At 40.6% G+C, this 12,401-nt stretch overlaps 1 protein-coding gene across 3 annotated transcripts in view; it reads left to right on the plus strand.

Annotated features, from left to right (window-relative positions):
- The window catches only part of LRP2 (LDL receptor related protein 2), a 278,226-nt gene that overhangs the window by 122,090 nt on the left and 143,735 nt on the right, over window positions 1–12,401 (plus strand). For all 3 annotated transcript variants that reach the window (XM_083153889.1, XM_083153890.1, XM_083153891.1), the window contains 4 exons: window positions 4,735–4,901; window positions 6,044–6,187; window positions 9,074–9,183; window positions 11,396–11,573. In XM_083153889.1, the coding sequence (XP_083010015.1) occupies window positions 4,735–4,901; window positions 6,044–6,187; window positions 9,074–9,183; window positions 11,396–11,573 (599 nt within the window). The remainder of the gene's footprint in view (window positions 1–4,734; window positions 4,902–6,043; window positions 6,188–9,073; window positions 9,184–11,395; window positions 11,574–12,401) is intronic.

Here is a 12,401-nt window from a genome sequence, read left to right on the forward strand (position 1 = left end):
ACTGCAAATGTAAAAAAAAACATATTGATTGGTGGCACTTAATAATACATATACAAATGGAATAAATTAAAAACTATTTATTAAACACATAACAAATTAATAACCACCGATGGTGTTATAAATCATATTATTGAATATTAAAACAATTGATACAAACTATCATGCTCAACTACAATGGAATCCACAACATAAGTCAAACAGTAGTGGGATTCCAATTGAGAAAACTGTTTATTACTAAACAAGTGTATGCTTTTTACTGTTGAGCCACTGAGCTATTGGCAAAGTGGAAAGTTGGGGCAGGAGAGAAAGAGACTGTGGGGGCAGGAGAGAAAGAGACGGTGGGGTCTGGAGAGAAAGAGACTGCGAGGGCAGGAAAGAAACAGACTATAAGATGTAAAAAAAAAAAAAACAGGAGAGAAAGTGTTTGAAGGGACAGGAGAGAAAAAGACTAAAAGGGCAGGAAAGAAAGGGACTGTGGCGGAAGAAAAGAAAGGTACTGAGGTACAATAAGGGCAGTAGTGGCTGAGTGCCTGTTAAGAAAGACACTCAGTGGCAGGGTAGGAGGATATTAAGGGGCAAGACAGAAAGTCCCTGAGGGGGCTAGAACGAAAGAGATTGAGGGAACATGAGGCTGAGAAGAGAAAGAGAGGGCAAACACAGGCAAAGAGAGGCACAAGAAGGAAGAGAGAGAATATATCCTTGTCAACGTCTAGAATGGATATTGGCCCTTATTCTGGTTCACTCGCAAAGGCAAATTCCTTCGCAAATGGAGAATACAATGTGCACTGCAGGGGGGGGGGGGGCAGATGTAACTTGTGCAGAGAGAATTAGATTTGGTGCGGTTTTACTTCAAAGTGAGGTCTATGTTGCAGTGTAAAAATAAAGCAGTCAGTATTTTCCCTGCACAGAAACAAAATTACTCACCCAAATCAAACTCTCTCTGCACATGTTACATCTGCCCCACCTGCAGTGCACATGGTTTTGTCCATTTGAGAAGGAATTTGCCTTTGCAAGTGAACCAGAATAAGGGCCATTGTTATGAGCACAACAGTAAATAAAATAATAGTATCTCTGTTATTGTATTATGTATTACCGAGAAATCCCCACCAACTAGCCAGAAGTTATGACACACACAAAAAAAAAGACTTAGGGAAACTTATGCACAGCACAAAAAAGTGATTTATATCATTGGTACCAAAATAGATTTAAATGCAATTCTCCAAGTACAGATTTCTATTGCAGAAAGAGATTATGCAAAACCGCCAGCATCTTTGGGCAGTGAAATGTCTCTAAAGTGTTTTGAATGAATGAAAGACTTGATGCTTTAGATCTGTTGCTATAGAGATTATATCACTTGTTAATTTAATTGTGAAAGATTTTAATTATTGCTAATGATTGAAAAAAAAAAGACCTGCGCTCATTCTTCTGAGACTTATTATGATCCTAATCCTTGATGACAGTGTTATTTTTGTCTGCCAGCACAAACTATCAGCACAAAGATTAGATTTTGGAATGCTCCGTCTGCACTATTGTCTTCATTTCAACACCGCAATATAGTCTACCTTGCAATCTAAAATTACAGGGCCTAAATTAAAAAAGACACCATATGCCAATTAAAAGGTAGTTAATGGTTTCACATAGTTCAAAGCACGGGTCGCTTAACCTAACACAGGAATGTTTTACTTACTGGTCATGTTTCTCCGATAGTTTTCTCTAATATTATTTTTTTATAGAATACCATGAATCCAGGTATATGTATTAATCATGCAGAGCCATTACAGAAGCCCACATGTTTTCTCAATTAATCCTTCCCTTATCTTGGATCATTTGTAAACATCATAACTTATCTTTAGTGGGCAGTATGGACGGTGCAATGGTTAGAATTACTGCCTCACAGCACTGAGGTCATGGGATCAATTCCCACCATGGCCCTAACCAGGGCTATTTTTGTGCAGGCTCTAGCAGGAACTGTGGCCCTTATTCTAGCTCACTCTTTCTGACAAAATATTTCTTAGATGGACAAAACCATGTGCACTGCAGGTGAGGCAGATGTAAAACCCCACCCAAATCTAATTATCTCTGCACAAGTAAAACCTGCCTCACCTGCAGTGCTCATGGTTTTGTCCATCTAAGAAATATTTTGTCAGAAAGAGTGAGCTAGAATAAGGGCCACAGTTCCTGCTGGAGCCTGCACAAAAATAGCCCTGGCCCTAACTCTGTGGAGTTTGTATATTCTCCCCATGCTTGTGTGGGTTTCCTCCGGGTACTCTGGTTTTCTCCCACAATCCAAAAATATACTGGTAGGTTAATTGGCTCCCAACAAATATTAACCCTAGAATAACTGTGTGCGCGTGTACATGTGGTAGGGAATATAGATTGTAAGCTCCACTGGGGCAGGGACTGATGTGACTGTTCTACTATTCTCTGTGAAGCGCTGCGGAATCTGTATGCGCTATATAAGAAACTATAAGAACTATACGAAACTGTTAAGAAATAAATAATAAATATAGTACTAGTAAGCCCGCTCAAAGTAAATGCTTCGAAAGCTAGTAGATGTAGTTTCACTTCCTGCCAACAGATGGCAGTGTAAGCCCGCTTGAAGCAAATGTTTCCAAAGGTAGTAGGTTTAGTTTTACTTGCTGCCAATAGATGGCAGTGTTTCGTAGTCACATAGACACTAGACATACTGTATATATAGATGATAAGGTTCTTCAGGCAAATGAAAAAAGAAACAAGACCTGAATTATATAAAGTAAATTACCTCAGTTTATTAAATTCTCCCCTTAATATATTTGCGAATTGAATATCCCTGTTTTCAAAAACAATATATATATTTTTCTACAGTATATATGCCATTTTCAGTCATTAAATAAATTTCCCAATATACATATACAGTATGTTAAATCTATTTCATTTCTGTACATTGTATAGATTAGTGAAATTGGTGTAACGTATAGTTGGAACAAGGGGTTCACTTCTATGGGGCCCAAAGGCTAAGTGGGCCTGGACACAGGTTTTTTTTATTAGAATTTTCTATAACATACTGCAGTGGAGAGGTGCCTCTCAAGTAGCATTAGGACATGGACCCCATAATAGGTTGCTATAGAGCCCACAAAGTTATTGCATGACTCTGATTAGATTAGTGCTATAAGCCAACAGATATTGCCAATGCATATTTTATATAATGTTTGCTGACATAAAAATTACCTAGGTATAAAACATGATGGTAAATGGTGTAAAGATAACAGCAGATGACGGCAATTTGCAAGTTCTACAACTACTGTATATTGGTTTGTTAAACATTCCAAAAAAGCACAAAGTGTGCAGATATGTGGATTTTAATGGCCAAATACTGGTCAGTAAATAATCATATGTATCGATATGTGTAACTTTACCAAATTACCAGTAACACGTCACTCTCTTTAATATCAGACCTGCATATTTTACAAATGTATTCACTGTATGTTCTGTAAGTTGCTACTTGCTGCATACATTGTACTGTAATTTCTGTAAGTTGCTACTTGCTACATACATTGTAGTGTAATGTTTCTAGATAGAATACACACTATGGCAGCACTCGTCTCCATATCACATCACTGCTTACTTGCTGTCTAGAATTGTATGCTTTATTGAAGCGAACAATGTTGCATTTAAATGTTTAATTAGTGTGTGGCATTTACATGGATAGAGAATGACAAGTGCTATGGGAACTTGTCTCCAATTTTGAGTATAATTAAAAAGATATTTTAATTAGAGGCTTCATTTAACCTGTAATCTCCGTGCTGCTGGCTGTAATGTTACAGCCATTGTTTCGAAGAGAGACAGTCTTTTCGGAAACGCAAATAATTGTTGTTAGGTAGATATGCTAGAATATGTAAATAATTATTTTATTTTACAGGTAGAACACCGATTATCCTGCATTGTTTGTTCCAGCAATGAGCCAGATTACTGATTTTGTCGACCTATCAATGATGTTATCTACATACAGGGAGCTCCCTGCAGTGCCCCCCCCCAGCATGATTACCCCTCCCCTACCCACCAGCAGCTTGTCTCTCGCTCGCAGGAGTCCAAGCCCCTGTGTGATGAGATCCCCCCACAATGCAACACCCCCTAGCATCCCAACACCCTCCCACTGCTCTTCTAAATTAAGCCCTCTCATAGCCCCTTCTACACCAACACCCACCTGAATACTAATTCCACCTTGCCCCTGTTGTGGAGGTACTGAACCATAGCAAAAAAAAAAAACTACTACTTGACTTGAGATATACTCTTCTCTGATTTTGTCCACTTAGCTATTATAATAGATGATAGCGCTTTATTTGCAAATGAGTTTAAATAGATGGCTGATCTCCAATAGTAAAACACAATTGCATGTCAATCAATTGTGCCCATCAATACATTTCAAAATGAGAGTGAAAGTCACCTTGGGTCAAATTTTAAAATAACATTTTATGAAAAAAAATTAGGAAAAGTATAGATCTAAGATTTATGTTTTTCTAGACATCTTAAAAAGGAATTGAAATGTATGTCTCATATAGTATGATATACAAAGGGTTGCATTTATGTACAGCAGTCTCTGGTGGCAACACTTTTGGTAATGTCTAATTGTCGGCTGCAGGGTTCTTATAGTGGTGTCTGATTCATCCTCAGCAATGGTTATATTCATACATGTGGCCTTTATTGCGGGCTATTCTCTTCCCTGACATAATCAATCTATTTATCTCTATTCTGCAGATGAAAAGCCGTTTCTCATTGTGATAAGAGATAACATCATTTATGGGATGTCTCTTGATCCACTGGAAAAGACCAATGATGCAATGGTACCAATAGCTGGCATCCGGAATGGATATGACGTGGAGTTTGACGATTCAGAGCAAATGATCTACTGGATTGAATATCCTGTAAGTCATTCTATAAGGTGTAAATGACATGGCTGCTAGGGTTCTCTTAGGGCATCAATTTAACGCATATATCACTAGGCATAATGTTATCCTTACTGTAATAATATAGGATTATTCTAAGGGGTCAATCCTATTAGTGCCCAAGGGTGTGAGTTGCCATTCGGGTGCCGTTTAAATTAATTAAGCCGATCTCACACCCTTCGCAGGGCCGAATTCGTTTAAAATTGCTCGCACCCCTATGGAGGTGTGAGCACTTTTAAGTGAATTCAGTCTGCTGTAAAGCGCGCCCGGTGCCGTGATGATTCAAGAGCGCGAATCATCCGCACCTAATCGGATCGCCCCCATAATCAGAATTTTAAGAGGGAAAATTCCGAATAGAAAACTTGTATTGAGTTGAATTTTGCTATCTTATTTAGTCAAAAACATTGCTGTCACCATTACCATATGCATGTAGTACATAACTTATCACTTAATATGTAACAACATATAATATATAACAAGTGTCTATTGGTACATGGTTGCTCCTGGATACCTCTGCTTGCTTTCCTTGCCTTTCTTGCACTAAAATACATTTTTAAGCCGTCTGCTTACTAAGCCATATTTCAATATTTCACGTTATTCTTGAGTTCCATTTTCATAAAGTTCCCTTTATAGTCTTGTAACTAAAGAAAATAAAAACATTCATTATGTGAATGACAACATTTGTCCAAAAAATGTGCTTGCAATTCTTTATAGATTACTGTTTATTTATTATTATTAATTATTTTTTTACCAGTTATTTATATAGCACACACATATTCCGCAACGCTGTACAGAGAATATTTGAACATTCACACCAGTCCCTGCACCAGTGGAGCTTACAATCTATGTTCCCTACCACATGTAAACACACACACATTCATTCTTGGGTTAATTTTGTTGGAGGCAATTAACCTACCAGTATTTTTTGGGATTGTATGAGAAAACCCACAGAAGCACGGGGAGAATATACAAACTCCGCACAGTTAGAGCCATGGTGGGAATCGAACCTATGACTTCAGCGCTGTGAGGCAGTAACCATTACACCATCTGTACTGCCTTGTTATGGACATATAAGGGTTCTAGGAAGATGTACAGTTATTTTGCTTTGCTTTTCCATCCAGGGTGAAATTCACAGAGTTAAGTCAGATGGGACGAACAGGACAGATTTTGCTTCTGCAACTATCATGGGCACTCCAGTTGGGCTGGCGTTAGACTGGATCACAGGAAACCTGTATTACACAAATCCGGCAACTCAGTCAATTGAGGTAACCTATATAAGCTAAACTTGTCTCTTTCTAGAAATACAAACATAACATTTTCATTGATTGTTTGTCTTCCCTATTAGATAATGCTGCTCATACAGAGTGTGTGTGTGTGTGTATATATATATATATATATATATATATATATAGATATATATATATCTATATATATATATATAGATATATATATCTATATATATATATATATATATATATAAATAATACTACATGGTATGTACTGTTATACTATTAAATACATTTTTATTGGTACTTTATTATGTAATTTCTCAATTAAGGCATTCTTTACCACCCACAGTTTACCCCTGATGAAGTCTTTTGAGATGAAACGTGTAGGGTTTGGCGTTTAAGCTATGTTGTTTATCGTCATTTGAACTGGAATCAAACGGATGTCATAAAAATATTTATGCATTTTTAATAAAAGTATCGAATTGATATCTGATCTAAATTGTATCTGATCTGACTGAGAAATATTTGATCCTGTGCTGGTCTAATCTCTTAAAGGTGGTGGAATTTGATATACATATATATATATATATATATATATATATATATGTGTGTGTGTGTGTGTGCGTGTTTGTATGTGGATTTAGTTGTGAGCAATAAAGATCCATTATAACACATGGGCAAAAAGGGCATTTGCTTTCAGCCTAGCTGAACAGGGGTCTTGCTAGTTCATATCGCCGTAATTGAATCTTAATGGCAGGGCTTCCAAGAGAGTTTACAGTATATCTCGGCCACAGGTTGTCCTAGGAAGGCTAGAGACTGATTGCTTCAGACACAGGTTTCTCAACTTTGAAGTGAATTGCTTGGAGGAGGTCATCACCTGGGTCAAGGACCACTAAAAGACAAATATAAATAAAGATTGAAAAGAATAACTTGAATTCTCATTTGTTATACCTGTCTAATATTAGCCCAAGTACCCTCATTAAAGTCTGTGTACCTTTGAATGCCAGCAGAGAAATCGGAGACTAAAACAGAGATCCAACTCTAAACAATAATGGTCATTCCAAAGCAAAGTAGTCATCCAAAGCAAAGGGGTCAAGATACACAATGGTAGTCATACAAGCCCTGATAAACAGTCCAATGAGTTTTAAGGAGCGCTGATTCAAAGATGCTGTTTTAATTAATTGGCAGTGGCTGGCTCCCAGCTGCGGGTACTGGCAACTAGCATGTAGCAGGTTGATACTAAACCTATGGCTCACTGCATAGAGGCTGTACTCGTGTAACCTAGAGTTAGAAGGTTTAGGCCTGCTGAGCCACCTGATCATGAAAAATTGAAGCATGATTGTAGACAGTAAACCCCTAATTGCCATCAGTGAGGACCTCACGGAATTCAAGACTACAGCTAGTTGGAACTGTATAAGCTGTATCAATTTTGATACAGCTGACCTAAACCAAGGTCTCTAGTTTAAAACCTGGATGAAGCTCAAAAAATTTTTCCTACAAAAACTATTATTTTTATTACCCACATTAATAAATGCAAGTATTCTGATTTCTTAATACAATTGTAATTTATACTTTATAATTTGAAAGGGCTTTAGTGTACCTGTAATGCTGAATGGTCTTGCCCTGGGCCCACTCCTGTCTTAAGATGCCACATCTGTTATCTGCCAATGTACTTTATGTTTATAGTGTTGGAAGTATGGAAGCTAAGTCTCTGATGTATTGGCATGTTCTGTTTAACAAGGATAATTGTAATATAGGCATGTTCTTAAAACATAGACAAGTATGCCAGGTCCTCATATTTTTGTTTATTCTTATATCTTCATCTTTTCTGATGTAGAATAATACTCTGTAAAAATGTCTTTGTGCAGTGTACGTACATTGAGAATGCAGTAACCTACATTTTTTAATCAGACACTGTTGTGATCCAGGAAGCAGCATGTGCAACAATATGCACACGCTGGATCCGCCTGGATTTGTACTGAGACACTCACCGATGGCTTTGCTAATCCAGCGGTTTCATACAAATATGCCGCATAGGTCACAGATCGAGTACTGAGTATGCCTATGTTCTTGCAGCATGGCAGCAGGAACTAAGACGCCAGCACCATGTTTCCTGAGTACACGATATCAGTTGTAGCATAACATATGACGATCACCATTATCACCAGCAAATGGGTCCATTTCTGACCTTCACCAATGTTAGACAATCGCTAGGCAGACCAATGAGAAATGCTCTCCTGCGTAAACCTCGGCATTGTGTAAAACTGTGAATCAGGCACATTACTCTAAATTGGAACAGTGCACAGTGAATTCACTGATTGGAAGTGTCACCTTCAAAGTGAGTTTATATCACCTAAAAATGTAAAAGTTTCATCAGGACTCAGTTATTTATAAAGCTGCACTTTTCTACCTGGAAACATTTTCTAGTTTTGTTTGTGACACTGCCTTAAGTCTAGACCAGTGTTTTTCAACCACTGTGCCGTGGCATAGTAGTGTGCCTTGAGCTGTTCTCAAGTGTGCCCCCAGATCTAGAGATGCCAGTTTACAGCCGCCACCAGTTCAACTCTTATTTACTGGTCTATTCCTTTCATGTAAAGGGCCAATGTATTTTATTTTTGTTACCTGTGGGGACCAGTGTGATTGTTTTTTTTATATGGGGGCCAATATGTTTGGAGTGCCTTGGCAATTTTAAAATCTTTTTTTTTTTTTTAGTGTGCAGCAAGGTAAAAAGGTTGAAAATCACTGTTCTAGACAAAGAGTTGTCTACCCTTCTGTGGCTCCCATTATTCCCTATTTCATACGTATTACTGTACAGTGATTACCTTCTTTTTATTCCAACAAATGTCATATGCTGAGACAATGTATATAGTTGTTGGGGATTACTCAGTACAGATTGGATACTTTTTATTTGTATAATTTAAGGTATTAAAGCTGCATGGAGAAGTGAAGTACAGAAAGACGGTTATTACGAATGATGGAACCCCCCAGGGTGCAGGAAGACCTCTTGGAATTGCTGTTGACCCAGTTAAAGGGTATGCTTTATATAATATTAGCACAGAGGATGTTGCTTTAGCACTCATATACAGTAATTGCATAAGTGCGCATTATTTGTAAAATAAATTTTAATTGGCATAGAATAAATAGATTAAGCATTATGAAAGTGTGCGGAGCCATCTTTCTGACTATGGGGCAGATGAATTAAGCCTGGAGAAGAGATAAAGTGGAGATAAAGTGAAAGGAGATAAAGCACCAGCCAATGAACTGTGGGGCACTGCCATAAAACTTCCTGCTTCGTCTCATTAACGAGGCGAAGCAGGAGGGGAGACCAACTAGATGTATGAACATCTTGTCTGCCGAAGTGGGGGAGTGCAAACTCCCCCCTCCGGAGATGTCTCCTCCTGGAGATAGCGCATCAGTTTACACTGAAGTGCTTTCTCCTTCCCCCCGGCCGGCTGGACTGGGCATGCGCGGGATCTTGCTACTCACGCGCATGCCCATGTTGAGCCCAATATGCCGACACGCTAGTAATGCATGCAAAGCAAGTAATCGTCTGGGCTTGATGATGGTTATAGACAGTATGGGATAAATATATAAATATGGGAGTTCAAATTAAGATAGGATGTTGCCCATAGCAACCAGATCTACTTCTTACTTATTTAGCTCCTTCTAGATGATAATAGATAGAATCGGATTGGTTGCTATAGAAAACATCCCATCTTCAATAGAACTCCCATCTTAGTAAATCTACCCCTATGTTTCTAAACTTTGTACAGATATTTTATCCAGAATGTTTGGGGCATGGAATGTTCTAAACAGGGCTGTCTTTTATATATTATTTGGTGCTTCATGTCTAAACACCTCTGCATTCCCCTGGTGTCCCCAGAAGTGCTTCTCATATTGTCTTTTGTAGCAGTGCTCTTCTTAGTGACGTTAGGAAAAAAATGTTGGTACTTGTTTCCTAGCACGGCCACCACGATTTCTATCGTGGTGGTCGTGTCGGAAAAATCGTGTCGGTCGCGTCGGGTGCATACCAAAACGCACACGACGCGACCGACGCGATGTACCCGATTTCTCCATAGGCTTCAATGTTAAAATAATTTAACATTGAAGCCTATGGAGAAATCGGGTACATCGTGTCCATAGGCTTCAATGTTAAATTATTTTAACATTGAAGCCTATGGAGAAATCGGGTCCATCGTGTCCATAGGCTTCAATGTTAAATTTTTTTAACATTGAAACTGAGTCCATTTAACATAGTAAAAAATGGTAAAAGGGCCAATATGGGCCATTTCTCATTGGGTATGGCCCCGTCATGTGTGTAAAAAATAATGGCCCCCCATTGTGGCCGCCAACCCCACGATTGACGCGAACCCAAAGCGTGGCGAGCGCAGCGAGCCCGCGAGGGGCGGCGGTGCGTGTCCTCCGACCTTTTCATTCCCCTACTATCCACGTCGGCGTGGAGTTGAGAATAGATTAGTGTGGCGAGCGCAGCGAGGGGACGCTGATACCTTCACAGATCCCTGCGTCCCCTCGCAGGCTTCACAGGTATCAGCGTCCCCTCGTGGAGCTCGCTGCACTCGCCACGCTTCGGGCTCGGTGGCTCTCTGCGCTCGCCACACTAATCTATTCTCAACTCCACGCCGACATGGATAGTAGGGGAATGAAAAGGTCGGAGGACGCGCACCACCGCCCCTCGCGGGCTCGCTGCGCTCGCCACGCTTCAGGTTCGCGTTAATCGTGGGGGTGGCGGCCACAATGGGGGGCCATTATTTTTTACACACATGACGGGGCCATAGCCAATGAGAAATGGCCCTTATTCTGCCTTTTCCCATTTTTTACTATGTTAAATGGACTCAGTTTCAATGTTAAAATAATTTAACATTGAAGCCTATGGACAAATCGGGTCCATCGCATAGGCTTCAATGTTAAATATTTTAACATTGAAGCCTATGGAGAAATCGGGGGCATCGCGTCGGGCGCGCATAGGCTTCAATGTTAAAATATTTTAACATTGAAGCCTATGGGGAAATCGTGGGCATCGCGTCGGTCGCGTCGTGTGCCTTCTTAAGGCACACGACCGACGCGATGTACCCGAGTACTGTTTTTTTCAAAGGAAATTGCGGGCATCGCGGGCATCGTGTGCCTTAAAGTTAAGGCACACGATGCCCGCGATTGTGGCCGTGATAAGAAACAAAAAGGAAAGGCAACCATATGCTATTTACAAACCTATCATTTTCTTTGTAGAAAGATGTATTGGACCGATCAGGGGACAGAAGGCGGAGTGCCACCAAAGATTGCCAGTGCTGATATGGATGGAACAAATTCTGTGATCTTACTGAACAATGGTCTTGACCATGTTGAGTTTATCACCATTGACATCGCTGAGCAAAAACTTTACTGGGCAGTTACTGGCACTGGAGTGGTAATAATCACATTTCTATATATCTGTTTATATACCAGTGTCTCTTTTTAATGGGATACTGGGGACAAATACACATGAAGGTTGGAATTGTAATGCAGTTTTGGACTGTGACATTAAGGGAATACTGTGGTAGGGGCGCCAGGGCCAGATTTGTCACTAGGCCTGTGAGGAACGGGCATAGATGCGGCACCTTTTACGGGCGGCAGCTGTCCCCTGCACCATTTGAAGTTTTTTTTTAAACATAGCGCTGAGGGCAGTCCCGCGTGGCGCGTTACCCCCTTCAGCAACACAGAAGCAGCCCCCTCCTGCGCTCCCACCATCCCATGCTCCCCTCACCTGGGCTGGTGAGAGAAAGACCCTGACATCCAGCCCCCCCTCCAGCACTGCCACAGTCCCATGCTCACCCTGCTGCAGACCCGACACTGGTGAGGTGGGGATACCTGGGGCAGTGAGCCGCGGTACCATTGTACCGCCAGCAGCGCAACCTCCGTCCCAGCACCATAGCTGAAGGAAGACCTGGGGACCCTGCGCATAGCCAACAGACACCAGGGGCAATGGCTTTCAGGTACACATTGCCACCAATACAGAAGGGGAAGAGGGGAAGGCACATTGCAGCCTGTACTGGTGGGTGGGGGGACCCTCTCTCTTCTCGGTTTTTCTCTCCCCCACATACAGGTACTTGTCTCTTCTGTGTGCTCTCCACCTGCCTCACCTCTTTCTAACTCTTTCTCCTCCCCTCCTGTCTCATCTCTATCCCTCTATCTGCCCACCGTTTCTCTCTCCCCCCAGTTCCCCTCACATCTAATTGGGGGAGGGGGGCGGCCAAGA

Source organism: Crinia signifera, chromosome 7 (genome assembly GCF_055691185.1).
Source record: "Crinia signifera chromosome 7, ASM5569118v1, whole genome shotgun sequence".
Classification (NCBI taxonomy): domain Eukaryota; kingdom Metazoa; phylum Chordata; class Amphibia; order Anura; family Myobatrachidae; genus Crinia; species Crinia signifera.